The 17,379-nt window shown below is 36.3% G+C and overlaps 1 protein-coding gene across 8 annotated transcripts in view; it reads right to left on the bottom strand.

The window, feature by feature from the left end:
- The window catches only part of Wdfy3 (WD repeat and FYVE domain containing 3), a 256,720-nt gene that overhangs the window by 30,559 nt on the left and 208,782 nt on the right, over positions 1-17,379 (bottom strand). For all 8 annotated transcript variants that reach the window (XM_046457610.2, XM_046457609.2, XM_046457613.2 and 5 more), the window contains 7 exons: positions 11,098-11,246; positions 9,888-10,008; positions 8,725-8,810; positions 6,881-6,961; positions 3,448-3,502; positions 3,070-3,189; positions 404-521 (listed from right to left, as the gene is read on the bottom strand). In XM_046457610.2, the coding sequence (XP_046313566.1) occupies positions 404-521; positions 3,070-3,189; positions 3,448-3,502; positions 6,881-6,961; positions 8,725-8,810; positions 9,888-10,008; positions 11,098-11,246 (730 nt within the window). The remainder of the gene's footprint in view (positions 1-403; positions 522-3,069; positions 3,190-3,447; positions 3,503-6,880; positions 6,962-8,724; positions 8,811-9,887; positions 10,009-11,097; positions 11,247-17,379) is intronic.

Here is a 17,379-nt window from a genome sequence, read left to right as displayed (position 1 = left end):
TAAAATGCAAAAGGATTTCAAAAAGTCCTTCAATAAAATTAAAAGAAAGCCAATAAATCAAAATGTATTTCTTGGACTAAATATGATTAGAGACAGGGGCAGATTATGATGGGAAGTTTCTGCCAAAGGCAAAGCAGACACACTCAGGTTTTGGCTGGTACTCTCAGGTTTTGGTTGGTACTCTGAAGAACTTGCTATAAATGCCTCCTAGGCATGGCCATAACAGCATGCAAAAATCTGATTTTTCTACTCTAATAATTTACATATATATAAGTGTATATATACACCATATATAATGATATGTAAGTAACTTGAGGAAGACTTCAAATCTGTCAGATCATTAAATAAAGGCCTACTTTTGAATCTTAGGTACAAGGTCCAGTGACAAGAAAATGTTACTTACCATTAGGATCCTCCCAGTCTTTATAACGCTTCTTATACTGAGCTAACCGTTCATCTGTTTGTGCTCCCATTGGCTTAGCCAGGTTTCTAAATGTCTTGGGATTAGTAAGATCTACCTCCTAAAACACAAAACAAAACCCAACGCAAGTTACTAGAACTCTGTATTCTGACCAACTTTGATACAGTGGCTGTAGTGGACAATGATGATTTATAAATGCATTTGTTGGATGAACAGGCAGAATGGACTCCAAAACCATGCTGCGTGTGGTGTTTCTCCACACTTTGCAGTCAGGCACATGGCATTTTGTTAACTGACTCAGTTTGAAGACAACTGCTTTGGAAGGCATTCAGGATCCAGACTTTGGGGAGGGGAAAAAAGAAAAAAAAATGTTTCCAGTTCTTGCCAGCAGGAGACTGTGGACACAAGAGCTGCAATTCTTCATTATCCTCTGTCACCCGTATCACCTGACAACTCTCCTCTCAGTGCCCCACTCCCTGGTGCCCAACAGCTTTACTTCTGAGTATTTTCTTTTTAGAAGGATCTAGAAGTGATATTAGCTGAAGCACTCAGTAGCTCCTTCCTTTTAAAAAACATCATCATACCAGATCAAGTGACTTCCAAATGAGGTGGACTTTTTGAGACTACCAGAGATTATTTTAAAAGCTCATCTCTAGCTGATCTAAATCACTTATGTAAAAGGAAACCAATATTTACTCCCTGAGTGCTTTAAAGGTAGAAATTTGAAATATGTGCCTGTGGAATTTTCAATATGTGTCCTTTTTAGAGGACATCATGACAGACTTGTATTTTAAAAACCTTAGGAAGGGGAAACTGATTCACTCTGATCAGTGTAAGTCAAGTTATTCCATTTTTCCTCTTCAAGTCTACATGAAAAGTATCTCAATTATAGTTAGTTCAATAAACACTGAAGTGTACACTAAGTAACAACCATTGTTCTAGGTGTTGGGATTTGAGGAGATATATAGGATGACTATGTCTTCAGGACCTTACAATTGAATAAGGTCAAATAGCCTGACTACAATACACTGTGAAAAAAAGTACCATGATTAAAAAGGGGAAGAAATTGCCATGACACCCAACTGCAAGGCAGTGTGGGAATAGAAGCAGAGGACAGGGAGAGCAAAGGGCTCCCCTTCACAGAGGTGATGTACGAGTGTGTCTGGAGAGGTGCAGTGATGGTGGCGAGGTGTATCTCTAGGTGGAGGAAAGATATAAGATGTATGGTGGAAAATTCCAGGCATGGGAAAAGCTACTGAGGAACATTAAGGTATTTCAGGAGTGCAGTTCTGGGAGAACACTAGGGCTATATAGAAGCTATCTGGAAAGGCTACTGAGGCTGTTAACTCAGTCTCTGAATCTTTTTAAACAAGAAATGACTTGATTAGATTTATGTTTCTGAATCTGGATGGAGTGAGGGAAGAGAACATCAGAGCAGGAATCCAGTCAGAAGGCTGTTGTGATCGACCTAAAATGAGACATCAACAATATTGATGAAGGAAGATGCTAAAAGGTGTTTGAAAGGTAGACCTCCTCTGCCACAGCGTGCTACTTCCTGAGATGGGGATATGGGGAGTAAGGATTGGAACTATACCTGGAACATCAGGACCAGAATTAAAGGTTTAGTAATGTTCTTCTTAGATAGTTTGATACAGTCCTCACTCCCTCCCCATAAAAATGCATTATTTGTGAACTTCCTGCCCCCTTTAAATCTCTATTTTCTTCTATATTTCCTTGGATAACTTAAAGAAAAAAGTTTCATTTTATCCATCTTTACTCTTGACTTCCTCTTCTCCATAATTACATTATTCACCCAAATATGTATAGATATGCATATTAACTATACATGCCCTATAGGGATTCACACATCAAATGTACTCACATACACCCATGAAGGTAGGGTTGACTTCTGTTCTTTCATTACATTAAAATTTTCTGAGGACAGAAGCTTTCTTCTTTTTCCCTAATATGATGATGTATAAAAATTCTGACAATACAAGCAGTTCTTATTCTGATGAATGAAAAGGTCCAATGAGTTTCTTAATTTTAGGAGTAATTAATCTTTTTTTTTTTTTTTTCCTTTTCTTGTTTGTCTATCAAGGGCCAAGCTTCTCTTTTTTTATCCTGTTACTAGTTCATTTCAGAGTTAATCAGGTCTTGGTAAGACAGAAGGCGAAGGAAGAGAGGAAAGATAACATTTCTATTTATCTTCATACTGACTTTTATCCCTAAGTTGTGTACATGCTTAATTGTTAGAAATGTTCTCCCAAGACTTCTTAGAAAAGTACACAAAAATTTGTTTTTCATGGCAGGAATATTTTGAAGAGTCACTTCACAAATATTTACAGAAACAATTCAAACTACACGATGGTTTTGACATTAACTAATGGAAACCATTAGTTAATGCTTAAGAAAAATGAATGGGCATGTGAATTAATGCTCAACACCCCCAAGTGGATCAATTATTTAAATCTTTTATATTGTATGTCCAAAATAAAACACTACTCATCCTCTTGAAGTAAATGCCTGTACCTACAGAGAACACTAAACTACAAAGTAAATAAGATATTTGGGCAAGTGCATTATGTTTAAATTTTTTTGGGTGGGGGGGAATGTATTTCACTTAGGCAAAGTGATTTGAGATTTACCTCTGAGTCGTAATCTGCGAGGATCCAGGGAAAGACAGGATACTGCATGAGATCATTGTATGATCTGCCAGCCAAAGTGTTCAAGTGCATCAAATACTGGAAGTTGCTGATTTCACCTCTCTTGGAAAATATAATAAAGATTCATTTTACAGCAGTCAATTATTTATACTTGGTTCACTTTTTAAAAGTTTATATGCAAATGAGGTACAGATAGTTGGTTTTTAATAGATTTCAGAGTATCAAAACAATTTTTTTCCCCTAAAAAAACAAAAAGACAATTTTCTCTACGGTGTACATCTTCTTCATACAGCCAAAAGTTGTATGACTTAGATCCTTGACCTAAAAAATTACTGAGGAAACTTATAGTCACTAACTTACCTCCCATCTCTGAGTCACAGACTTCTCTCCAACCAATGTGCTAAGCAGCCCAGATCTAAAAAATTACCACAGAATAAAATAAATTGCAGGTAATACAGTTTTAAATCTCAGCAATTATAGAATTTAAAATTTGGGTTCAGCTGGTACAGGAATTTTTCAAAGTACAGGGGAACTACTAATGGGTCATAAAATCATTTTAGAGGGTTATGATAAGAATTTTAAAATATGAATAACATGCAATGAACTGAAGTAAAAGAATATCAGAAGTCATGACATATACTAAGGGAAAGTGTTTTCTGTATTAATGATTCAATTGTATGTACTGGATAGTGATATCACAAAAATAAATAAATAAATAAATAAATACACACACACTTTAAAGTGTAGAGGTCATGGACAAAATATCTGGAAAAAAATTGATCTAATCCAACTTTTCTACTTTTTATTATAATCCCACATAAACAGATCCAAAGACATTAATGGTATAATTGAAATTATGCAATATTTTATGCATAGTAGGTACACATTATATCTCTTTTTTTAATATTTATTTTTTTAGTTGTTATTTGGACACAATATCTTTATTTATTTATTTATTTTTATGTGGTGCTGAGGATCGAACCCAGGGTCTTGCACGTGCTAGGCGAGCACTCTGCCGCTGAGCCACAATCCCAGCCCAGTATATCTCTTAAGAAATATTGAGTAAGTGAATGAAAATATGAATATTTTATGAGAGGAAATTAATTGATGTTCAGGTCATTTAAAATTTATATATGGCTTTTTTGATAGCAAATTTTCTTAGAATACTATCAAGCCGTATTTAAAATTCATCAGCTTTATAACACTAATAACTAATAACTGGTCAAGGACAGGGGTTGTGGCTCACTGGCATAGAGCTTGCTTTGCACATGTGAGGTACTAGGTTTGATCCTCAGCACCATATAAAAATAAGTAAACAAAATAAAGATACTCTGTCCATTCATAACTACCAAATATTAAAAAAAACTGGTCAAGGCACTAAAAAGTAAAGTATTTAACTATGTTCTTTATTATCTGAAAGGGAACCAGCAGATTTGTAAGCCTTAGGTCATAGACACATCTAGCTCAATAGGACAGAACACCACTTTCTACTTCTAGATGAATTCTTTTAAGCAGGCAAATTGAAGATGCAGGATAGTCTCTCTGGAAGAAGTTATGATCACTCCTCAGTTTTGTAAGACAGAAAACAACTAAAAAGGAAGAGTGAAGTAAGGAAAACATTTCTGCTTCTGACCTCTGATCTCTTAAAAGTTCTTTAAGAACTACTAACTCAGCATAGAAGGTAGTAAGAATCAAGGAATATCAAGTTTAAGATAATTTTAGCAGGTAAAAGTAGTAGCATTTTGCTTACTTCAAAAGCAGTTTCCTTAAAGCAAACTGAGGCTTTAAAAAAAGTAGGAGAAAAAAAAGCCTCAATTAACTTTTTACTTTCTGTATTTATGTTAACACCATGACAAATGATTTGGGACTGAACATGTTTCTGAGGTTAACAAAAACTTTTATCTAGAGTACCTGTGTTTGCTGAGTAAACAAAAATAAAAGCAACAACTTTAAGAGAAATACATTAATTTAATGTAATTAGATGTATAAGTATTGGAATAAAATTTTATTTACAAATTACAGAATATTTAGTAAAAAAAAAAAAATTGTTTTTTAAAATTTGAGTACTGGGAACCAAACCCAGGGCCTCCTATATGCTAGCCAAACACTGTACCACTGAGCTACATATCCAGTCCTTCTAATAAATTTTTAAGTCATTTTCATGCATACTGTAATAATTATAGTTTTCAACACAAAAGAATTGTATGGCTCCTTTTCCAGTGAATGCAAAGACATACCAGTGACTGAATAACTGCAAATAGAGCTAGATATATGAATTCTTGAAAAGGGTATCTCATTCAGAGAGACTTACTAAGATTAAAAGCAACTTTAATAGCACAAAGGAACCAACGACAGGTCTGAATATATAACAATATAAATTTTAATTAATTATTACTTCTGGTACTGAGGACTGAGCTATGTCCCCAGCCCCCCCCCCCCCACTTTTTAATATTCTTTTAGTTGTCAATATGTCTTTATTTTATTTATTTATATTCAGTGCTGAGAAACCCAGGGCCTTACACATACAAGGTGCACACCCTACCACTGAGCCATAACCCCAGCCCCCCAGCTCTTTTTATTTTATTTTAATCTTAGAACAAGGTCTCACTAAATTGCAGAGGCTAGTCTTGAACTTGGGATCTTTCTGCCTCAGCCTCCTATTTAACTAGGAATATAGGAGTGCTCCAACCCCACATATCCTGAAAGAAGTTTAAATTTAAATGTCAGAGAGCAAAAGAGAAAGGAAAGTTGGCAATTTGTGACAAATAGGTGAAGCAAAGGAAAAATAAATACTTTATTACAGAAAAACACCTCATAAATTGATAATAGGAACTCAAAGGAAAAATGGGCAAAAGATTTGTGTGATTTTCAATGATTAGAATGATAAACATATACGGAGTTCAAGCTTGTTAATAATTAAACATATATCTAAAAATGAGAATGAATGTTAAACCAGTAAGATTTTAAAAATTAACATACAAATCTGGCAAGTATTATAGGGACAAAGCAAACCTGTCTAATAATGGTAGAAAATAAACTCGTATAATTATTATGAATATCAGAATCAAGAGCCTTAACATTCATAAACTTTATTATACTAAAGGGACTCTATCCTACAAAATAATGAGGAATCACATTTCCAGTATCATAATAAGAAAATCCATAAAGACAAAATATCCAGAAAAACCAGAGTGATGGTACACACTTATAATCCTAGTGACTAAGGTGGCTGGGGCAGAAGAATTCCAAGTTCAAGGCCAGCTTAAATAACTTAGTGAGACCCTCAACAATCTAGTGAGATCCTGACTCAACATAAAAAAAGGAATGAGGATGTAGCTCAGTGGTAAAGTGCTCCTGGGTTCAATATAAAATACCAAACCAAACAAAAAACCCAAGATGTTTTATACATCTGATAAACAGGTTAAATAAAATAAAATTTATGAATAAAATTTATGCTTCTGAAGACTTTTTTAAAGATGGGGGAAATATTTAAATATAGCACTAAATAGAAGCAGAATAAATACTTGTATTCAAAGTACAAATTCAAGTGTATGCCTAACAACATATGTATCCTAAAAGATTAGAAAGGGTACTGATAAAAATGTGTGCAATAATTTGAATAAGTAATTACGTATGTTTTTCTTTCTTTTCCTTCTAGTTTCCAGTATTTAAAACATTTCTACAACCACCATGGGCTATAGAAACACTATTAAATAAGTTAAATTTTACTCTCCAGATACAAGTCATCTTAAATTTATGATTAACTAAAATGTGCAAGAAGCTCACCACCTACCCCTGCTCCACACTAGTGTTCGGCCGCTGCCCAGACACAGATTCTGAACTGTCAGTTAGAGATGGCACTACTGCCAAAAACCTGGAAAATTTAGAAATAGATAAAATTGCAAATGAAGTCTCAGTGACAATCTAATGAAAGCTTAAAAATGGATGATTCATGTACATCTCCATTATTGCAATGACCCTCCCATTTCCCAGTAAAAGGCAGGAAAAGGGAATAGATAATAATTAAAACACAAAATATAAAGGTCCACAGCAGATTTTAGCCTTTTACTTGTGCTGTCATGACACCCAATGGGTTTTAAAATTGATTTTCAGGAACTGAGTCACCTTGATAATATTTAATGAGGGAATTCAATTGAATATTCACATGATGGTAGATAATGATGATAGCTGAACAAATGATAAAAAAGGGACTTCACTAAAGAAATGAAGATACATAAAGACATAACTTTTATGTGATACCATAAGAAACTTTTTCTCAGAGCTGCTCTCATGTCAATATAATTTTTTTAAAGGCAAAAGAGAACTATGGGAAAATTCCTGGAATGGCTGTGGATCATGAATGTCACATATGCACAGACATTTCTCTTTACTGCAGCTTATAATCATGAGGAATAAATAACTTCCTAGTATCAGCTTTAGAAACTGACAAGATAAATAAGCAAAAGTGAATCTCAGTCACTTTCCTTAACTGTTCTATGTGAACAGAATTCTAGATTACTAATCAATAGTTCTAGGCACATTGTTTGAAGAACACATTTCACATGTGCTCACAGGTAATATTACTATAGTCCTCCCTTATCTGCAATTCTGCTTTCCACAGTTGCAGTTACCACAGGTCAACTGTGGTCCCAAAATATTAAATGGAAGATTCTAGAAATAAACAATTTATAAGCTTACACATCTTTTATTATAATATATTATTATAATTGTTCCAGTTTATTTTAGTTATCGCTATAATTCTCTTATTGTGCTTAATTTGTAAATTAAACTTTATCACAAATATGGATGTATAGCAAAAAACCAAAGAATATGTAAGGCTTTAGTTTCATTTACAGTTTCTGGCCTCTGAGGAATATCCTGGAATGTATCCCTGTGGGTAAGTGGGCACTACTGTACTGTCCAGCAATGATATGCAGTGCTACATGATATTAGTTATCCTGCATGGAAGTTATTTAAACACAAATGCCAGGACCTATTTCACCCTTCAAAAAGTAAGAGAAGTCTCTTATCTCTGTGATCAGTTCATGAAAGTATTATTGCTTGCATATCCATCATTATCTTTATGTACCACAATCACATACTATTTTCTTTAAAAAAGTAAAATTTAAATATAGGATGATAAAGATAAAATATACTTAGATTAGATCAATAGCTTTATTTGACTATGCTACTTTTAAAGGAATAAAGGTATCCAATTTCCCTTCCAAGGTCAGAGAAGAGCCTCATGTGAATATAATTTCTAGGGTAACTCAGTCCCTGCACATAATAGCAATGAAAGGTACTGTCTTCATTTTGGCGAACGAAGGAAGCCTTAAGCTAGTATCATCCTTTTATATTTAAAGACATAAGACTTAGAGCTAAAAGTAACTTATGATAATCTCTACTGTAAGGACGGAAAAATGGTATTTCCCAATAGAATTCTATCATTCTAAAAACTAGTTAGAAGGATCAAGTTTTAAGAGGCTGGCAGAAATGAAACAAACATATTCTTCAAAGATGCTGATTCCCTGATCTATATTCTAGATTTTTTTTAAAAAAACTAGCTAAACTGGTTGGTGATAGTTTCCCCCCACCTCTTCCCATGATGGCATACAAAGTATTCCTACTAAACCTGACCTTTGGTAGACTTTGTTCCGAATTCCTTTTTGGAAAGCAAGGAGATAATTTCGCCCATCACCAGAGAAAACTTCAACTGCAATAGGCTGAAATGATCAGAGAGAAAAACATTAGGATAAAACATATCATAAATAAGATTATATATAATTTTTTACATTTCTACAGTGTTAAAGAAATTAATTTCTTGACTGAAGAACATTTTGGGAGTCATGAATTCTTTGTAGACTAAACTACACAATAAAAGATTTTTCTTATTCTACACAATTTATTTAGAAAAACTTTGAAAATAGAATGAAAAACAAAGTAATTATAAAATTATAAATTTCTAAAATTATAGTGGAAGAAATAATGATTTTTATGTTAAAAGACTGTTGGAAGCTGCTAATAAATTGTGGCCTTGTCTAAGCCATGTCTAAGTGGAGGCTGCCCCTCGGAGAACTCTTGCTGTAATCTCACCAATCTGAGACAGCTTCGTTGCCTTGGCAAATCTCCTCCTCAAAGAGAATTGTGTGATATCACAGAATTTATTGGCTTAGACAGTCCTATGTTCAAAGGCAACTCCCTGGAAGTAGAGAGAGATACCAGTGCCCCAACTAGCCTTGTGGGGCCAGCTGCCTGGAGGAGGAAGAATTACTGGGCAAGTGATAAGTCCCCAACCAGGCCAACTTCCACACAGCCTTTCCTTCTTGTTTACCTTGAAGAACTCCTCCTCACAATAAATTACTCTGGAGTGTTTCAAACAGGCTTCCCTTTGTTAGAATCAGACCCATCAGGTCTTTCCACCTGTCAAGCCCCTGCTTTAAAAAATATTTTCTGCGTCTTCTACTTTATTTCTTGATATAACTTTTTCGGACTTTCATTTCCAGCTAACCCACAACTCCAAGTGTTATTATTCCCTCCCCAAGCAGGCCTCAGGTGACAAAAGACAATTAAAATGTTGATTTAGAAAACTTCAGGGAAAGATGAACCAGAAAGATAACAAATTTTAGGTTGCACTTAAAAAGGGAGAGGTACATTATACGGAGTTATGCACTCATGTGACCTGAGCTTGTCTAAAGAATAATGTGGACTCTATAGAGAATTTTAACAGCACATATCAGTTTAAAAATATCTTCCAAACAAAGGCACCTAACAAAATGTTTAGTACCACTAAATCATCTCACCTGTAGGAGATACCTCCTTTTATGAACTTCCTTGATATCCTCATATGCAAAAATGCTGCATGTTCTCTTGAGTTGACTGGGCCCTTGCCTGGCTCCTCTAGGGATAATTGGTTCATGCATACTATAAGCAGCAGAGAGAAAGGAAATAAATAAATAAATAAAACTAGGAAGAAATAAATTCACTGCTCAAAAAGGGTGTACTATTTTTAATAAATGAATAAGAAGGGGAACAATATCAGAATTTTCAGTTAAAGGTATGTTTTAAAAGAATAATTTGTTAGCTATCTGGCACACACACAAAAAAGCCCCTTTGATGAATATAATTTTTAAAATTCTCTTAATATTATCAGGATCAACTTTTCACAAACTTTTGGCACTCCAAAAAGTTTAAATTTCTTTCAAAATCAGAACAAAACCTAGGTAAAGAAGATGTTTTAATATATATATTTTTACATCAATAGTCACAAAACATGATTTTTAATATTTCCATATGATGCTGGGCCCTGAAAGTCAGAATGCAGCTCTTGACTGTTTAAGAAAGTAATTATTTTAAGTATGAACTACAGAGACCATGTCTGTATATCACAGTATTAAGTATTCAACATGTTAAAGGAAAGGGAAAAGCTTATGGTTTGTCCAAGGCTTTAGCTTCTTTTCTTCCTCTGGCTTAGTGTTCTGAGTTTTCTGTTTACCCACTATCATCTATCCTGGCACTAGCACCAGAAAATCTGGACAATGGATGAACCTCAGCTTTCCCTGCTTGAGCTTCTGGCATGCTGCTTCTATGATACTCTGGAATACTTTCATTTATAATAGCATCTGGAGCAACCTGCATTTTTCTGCACAACTTTGTATGTACTGACACTTAGAAAACTAAACAATCTACAAATTCAGAGTAAATTTATAAGTACATAGATTGGAAGATAGGTAACTTGGCGTACAATGCTATTAAGGCACAGAAATAAAATTTAGTTTTCATTTTCATGAGGTAAAATTTTTTAATTACCTTGACAAAACAGAATTACCCCTGAGAATATGTAATCTCTCTCACAGTCTCTCTCTCTCTCTCTCTCTCTCTCACACACACACACACAAATTGAGAGGTAATATTCTATAGAACACAGTTTTTGTATTAAAAGGAAAATATACAAATATATTTTCTGTCTTACAAAGATAGTTGCATTTTGTGTCTCTTCATTCATTTACTTACTTTGGAGGTAAAGTTTCAATATCTCTTATTTCCCTCGTTGCTGTCATGGTAAATCCATCAATCACATAAAAGTGTTCTTTACCAAAAAGTAGCAGCCCCTCACTGGTATCTAGGCCCTGGACTCGAGCACAACGGTACATATGCTGGATCTATGAAGCAAGCCACAAATATTCTTTAATGTAGCTTTTAAAGAAAGTCCAGATAACTTATTTCTTCTTCTTTTTGCTTATTCTGTTATAGTAGTGTGTGAGTTAAGCACAGTAAATCTGAGTTTAAGCATTAAGAAGAATCCACCTAAGATTACAGTCTTTTTGCAAGTGACTTCAGTAAAAGCAAACAACCATTCATTCACATCATCCACCATGCATGTATTCCACCTGTGCCCTCTACTGTTTCTAGTATTCAGTGAGAGACTGAATATGAACATGTGTACTGGCATATTATGTATTAGGTTCTACAAGTGAGGAACAAGTTAGGTGAGGTCTCTGCCATCCTGGAGCAGATACAAGAAGCTTGGCATTCATGGTAAGGAGATCAGGACAAGATGTGCCCTTTGTGAGAAAAGATGATACGGAGTATGAATGGTCTGCAGGGCCTATGAACTCTGGGTAAATTCCCAGTCTTTTCATTTCACAGCTGTAGATTTGGTCAAGTTCTCTAATTTCTCTGAATATCTGTGTTTTCATTTATAAATTTCTAATCCACATCATTGGCTTGTTTTGAAACTTATGTGAGATCATGTACATAGCCATGTTAGGAATTTCTGGCTGTCCTCTCTTCCACATAGTTCACTTTCCTCTTTTTCCATAACACTCCCTGGGACTGCAACTGGAATTTGTCCTAATTTACTCCCCACCTGGATCCTGCCTCCCTGGCAGACTGTTGTGCCATTGTAAAAAGTCAAACTTGGCAGAAGTTCTATTTTCCTCCTAGGAGGAGGAATTACTAAATCTCTCAATGTAAGCATTGTTTTCTTTTCAAAGGGCAATATCTAATTCTTAGTAAAAATTCTTTCTTGTTTAAACTCAGTTCAACAAGAATCAAAGGAAAAAAAATCAGCAACTAAATCAGAGTCAAACAAATGTCAAATAAATGTCAGTTTGAATACACTTGCTATACTATTCAAACTTAAAGCAATCAGAGCGAAAGTTGTATTCATGAGATTAAATAATTTTTTAATGAACAGAGAATAAAAAGTTGACTGCCAGAGGTTGCAGGGACAAGAATGGAAGAGCAAAGATGCTGATCAGAGGGTAAATAATTATATCTAAACTGGAGGGTTAGCTCTAGTGATCTGCTACTGCACTACTCAGTGGCCAAGGTGAATAACTGTTGAGAGTCAGCCGAAGGGGCCCCAGCAAACTTCCAGCTGCCAGCAAACTTCCAGCTGCCGGCTGATGATTGGCTCACAGCGGCCCCAGCAACATCTAGCTGATTGGCTCCTCGGCCCCAGCAACATCTAGCTGATTGGCTCCTCTGCGGTGATGCTCATTGGGCTGTTTCCCTGCCCTTTCAGACCACGGAGCTGCTCATTGGGGGACTTTTTTGGCTCCGCCCACGTGACCCAGCCAATCGGCCTCAAGAGCAGGAGGATTGTGGGAGGTGGAGAGAAGCTTGTGTGGGAGAGAGAGGCTTGTGGAAAGCCGGTGGTGGCAGTTGAGGCTCTGAGGGTTTTTCCTGAGAGGCTGTTTTGTTTGGCGTGTGTGGTTCTAAAAATAAAGTTAGTTTCTTTTGACAAGTGGCTCCTGATTGTGCCCAGCCAGACTGCGGCATTTGGTGGCTCGCACGGGGAGCGACTGAGGGTAAGTGAACTGCTCGCCCCTGAGGGCAGGGCAAGAGGATGGGTAGCCATTTTAAGATTCTTCTTTTGTTATTTTGTTTCACTTTTGTTTTAAGTTGCCTGTCCCTGGAGATGTGTAAGATGGAAGAAAAACCGCTCACATCTGAGGAACAGATAGGGAGAAAGGATGGATGGACATTTCAGGAGGCTATTATAATGATTTTGTGTTGTTCCAATTTTGTTTCACTCAGTTTCAGTTTTGTTAGGCGTTATCTTGTTGGGTTGTATTATAGTAGAAATACGGGATCAGAAATTAGTAAAAAACAAACGGAAAGAGTGTTAAGTAAATTGTTAGAGGAAGGAGGCATCTCAGTAAAATCAAGAACAATCAGGGCATACGTTGATACAATACAAAAATGTAGCCCATGGCTTTTTAAGGAGGAGTTGTTAAATATATCACAATGGAACCATCATGGTGAAGATTTAAAAAGAATAGAAAAGAAAAGCCCAGGGACTCTGCCAGTTGGCACATTGCCATTGTGGACGTTCATATCTTGTTTGCTTAGTCCAAAGCCTTCAGTTCAGACAAAGGTAGAGGAAGGAGAAGACATATTGATTCAAGTAAAAGAGAAGGTCTCTCAAGTTAGTCAGACAGAGGAAAAGATTCAAGTAAAAGAGAAGGCCTCTCAAGCTAGTCAGACAGAGAAAGAAAGTGTAAAACAGAAAAAGCCATCAGGGGGAAAGTTACAACAGGAGACTGCTACTAACACCTTTCTATCACCAGAGGACGTAAGTGTCCAACTAACAAGGCCACCTCCATATGCTGGGAGGTCCCCAACCCCCGCAGTTGATAGTTGGGATCCTGAGACAAGATCTCAAATATTAACATGCCCTGTATTTGAGGCAGGAGGGCAGCGATTTTACCAAGTTTTAAATTTCAAAACAGTGAAGCAGCTAAAAGAGGCTGTAACAACCTATGGTCCTCAAGCACCCTTCACTGTAAGCATGGTCGAATCCATTAACAACTTGAACATGACGCCAGCAGATTGGGCTAGTATGTGTAAAGCTGTGCTAAATGGAGGACAATACCTGTTATGGAAGGTTGCCAATGAGGAATTTTGCAAGGAGACGGCTAGGTGAAATGCAGCAGCTGGTTATCCTCAGAGAAATCTAGATATGTTGTTAGGAAAGGGACCTTATGAGGATCAGCAGCAACAAATTGCATATGATCCTGGCGTATACGCACAAATTGCTGCAGATGCAATTAAGGCATGGAAGAATTTACAAGGACATGGAGGTTTACAAGGTCAATTATCTAAGGTAATACAAGGAGCTAATGAACCTTATGCTGAATTTGTAGATAGGCTTATTCAAACAGGTACCAGAGTTTTTGGGAATACAGAACAAGCAATGCCATTACTAAAACACCTGGCTTATGAGGAAGCGAATCATTGGTGCAGAGATATCATTAGACCATGGAAACATGAAGATTTAAACACATATATTAAATTATGTAGAGACATTAATGAACAAGAGCAAGTCGTGGCAGCTGCAGTAAAACAGGCTTTAGATGCCAGAGACATTAATGAACAAGGGCAAATTGTGGCAGCTGCAGTAAAACAGGATTTAGATGCCAGGCCAAGAACATGCTACAATTGTGAACAAACAGGACATTTTAAAAGGAATTGCCCCATTGGAGGGGGGTTTAACAAAACTAGGTATCAAAGGAGTAGAATACCAGGTATTTGCCCACGATGCCGTAGAGGGAGACATTGGGCTAATGAATGCCGTTCTCAAACCACCATAGAGGGTACTCCATTATCAAAAAACGAACAAGGACCTGGTGTTTATCCACGATATCGTGGAGAAAAGCATCGGGCTCCATTGCCAAAAAATGGACAGGGGGGCCCAATGCTCCGGGGCCCAAAACCACAAATATACGGAGCACTGGAGGAACCCAGCAGCCCCATCAGGGTAGTGCCCAGGACACATTGTCCATCAGATCCCTCATCAGACAAACCAGAGGGAGCGCAGGGTTGGACATCTGCGCCTCCGCCAGAGCAGTACTAACTCCAGAGATGGGAGTTCAAATCATTCCCACAGGGGTGAAAGGACCTCTTCCCAAAGGAACAGTAGGCTTATTATTGGGACACAGCTCTTCTACTCTAAAAGGACTTATGATACGTCCTGGGGCAATTGATCCCGATTATGAAGGTGAAATAAAAATTATAGCCAGTTCTCCAAAGGGTATATCAGTAATTTCACCAGGAGATAGAATAGCACAGTTACTAATAATACCCAGCCTACATGATAAATTTTCCAGTCATACTGTAGAAAGAGGTTCCAAGGGATTAGGCTCCACAGGTGTAGATTGGGCTATGCTTTCTTTAAATTTAGATTCTCGCCCCATGCTAAAACTAAATATTCAAGGACATGAATTTAATGGGCTACTGGATACAGGTGCAGACCTTAGCATCATCTCTTGTCAAGAATGGCCAAAACATTGGCCATTACAACAAGCCACTCAAACGCTTCGAGGCCTAGGAGTGGCGACTAATCCCCATAGAAGTGCAATGGTATTAGATTGGAAGGATCCTGAAGGATGTGAAGGAACTATACAGCCATATGTATTGGATCATCTTCCCGTAAATTTATGGGGACGAGATGTCCTAGATCAATTAGGTTTGACATTAACAAATAACATCAACCAAAATGCACCCACTATTATGACTAGACAAGGTTTTAGGAAAGGAAAAAAATTAGAAAAACAAGAACAAGGTATAGCAGCACCAATACAAATAGATCAAGGAACAGAAAGACATGGGTTGGATTTTCAGAAAGGGCCACTGAGACAATAAAAATTACTTGGAAATCAGAAAGACCAGTATGGGTTCCTCAGTGGCCCCTGACTAAAGAAAAGATACAAGCAGCCCATGACCTGGTCAAACAACAATTAGCGGAAGGACATATACAACCTTCTGTATCTCCCCATAATACTCCCATTTTTGTCATCAAAAAGAAATCTGGTAAATGGAGATTATTGCAAGATTTAAGAGCCATTAATAATGAGATGGTTATTATGGGACCTGCTCAATCAGGGATTCCTCAGTTGTCTGCTTTGCCAAAAACCTGGTATGTTTTAGTTATAGATATTAAAGATTGTTTTTTTTCAATTCCAATTCATCCTGAGGATAGTCCACGTTTTGCATTTACTATCCCTGCACTGAATCATGAAGGTCCTGATCAGAGATATGAATGGAAAGTACTCCCTCAAGGGATGGCTAACAGCCCAACTATGTGTCAAATTTATGTTAACAAAGTAATCCAGCCACTTAGAAATCAAAATCCTGAACTACAAATATTTCACTATATGGATGATGTATTATTAGCACACAAAGATAAAAACACATTGCTAGAATGTTATGCCACACTTACAAACTTATTAAAAAATTATAATCTAGAGATAGCAATAGATAAAGTACAATTAAATTTTCCAATTAATTATTTAGGAGTTCTATTATCCTCAACCATGGTCCGTCCACCAAAAATTCAAATACGAGTAGATCAACTCAAATCACTTAATGACTTTCAAAAGTTATTAGGAGACATAAATTGGATAAAGCCTTATTTAGGTATACCAACAGGAGAGTTGGGACCTTTATTTGATATCCTAAAAGGTCCATCAGATCCAAATTCACCCCGAATGTTAACGCCTGAAGCAAGAAAGGCATTAAAAATCATTGAAACATATATGGAAAATATGCATTTGGATAGAATTGATATAAGTTTGCCTTTATTATTTATTGTACTACCAACAAAAAATATTCCTACAGGAGTATTTTGGCAAGAAGGTCCATTATTATGGATACATTTATCTTATTCTCCTAACACTATTCTTACTAGGTCTCCTGAGGCTGTAGGACAATTAATACTCAAAGGAATAAAAGCAGCAAAGGGAGTGTTTGGAATTTCTCCCAATAAAATTATTACTCCATATACTATGAATCAAATTGATGAGTTAGCTAATGAGTTAAATACTTGGGCAATAATCATGTGCAAATCTAATGTTTCATTTGATAACCACTTACCATCTAATCCTTTATTGTCTTTTTGGTCATTGCATCCTGTAATTTTTCCAAAAATGACAAGAAAAACACCTATCATGAATGCTCCAAATATATTCACTGATGGGTCAAATAATGGTACAGCAGCAGTAGTTACCCCTGATCAAACTTTTACATTTTTAGTACCCAAACAATCAGCTCAAAAGGTAGAGCTTAATGCAGTTTTACAAGCTTTTGTGATGTTTAAAGATTCTGTATTTAATTTATTTTCTGATAGTCAGTATGTAGTTAATGCTATAGTATCTCTTGAAGATGCTGGTAGGATTTCCCCTTCTTCTACTGTTTTCTCTTTGCTTTCCACTATACAAAGTCTAATCTGGGACAGAAAAGATCCATTCTTTATAGGACATATCAGGGCACATACAGGATTGCCTGGAG

Source organism: Marmota monax, unplaced genomic scaffold (genome assembly GCF_021218885.2).
Source record: "Marmota monax isolate L192 unplaced genomic scaffold, Marmota_monax_Labrador192_F-V1.1 WCK01_AAM20220418_F8-fsc00128, whole genome shotgun sequence".
Classification (NCBI taxonomy): Eukaryota; Metazoa; Chordata; class Mammalia; order Rodentia; family Sciuridae; genus Marmota; species Marmota monax.
The sequence above is the reverse complement of the archived record's forward strand: the minus strand, read 5'-3'. Positions and strand labels throughout refer to the sequence as shown.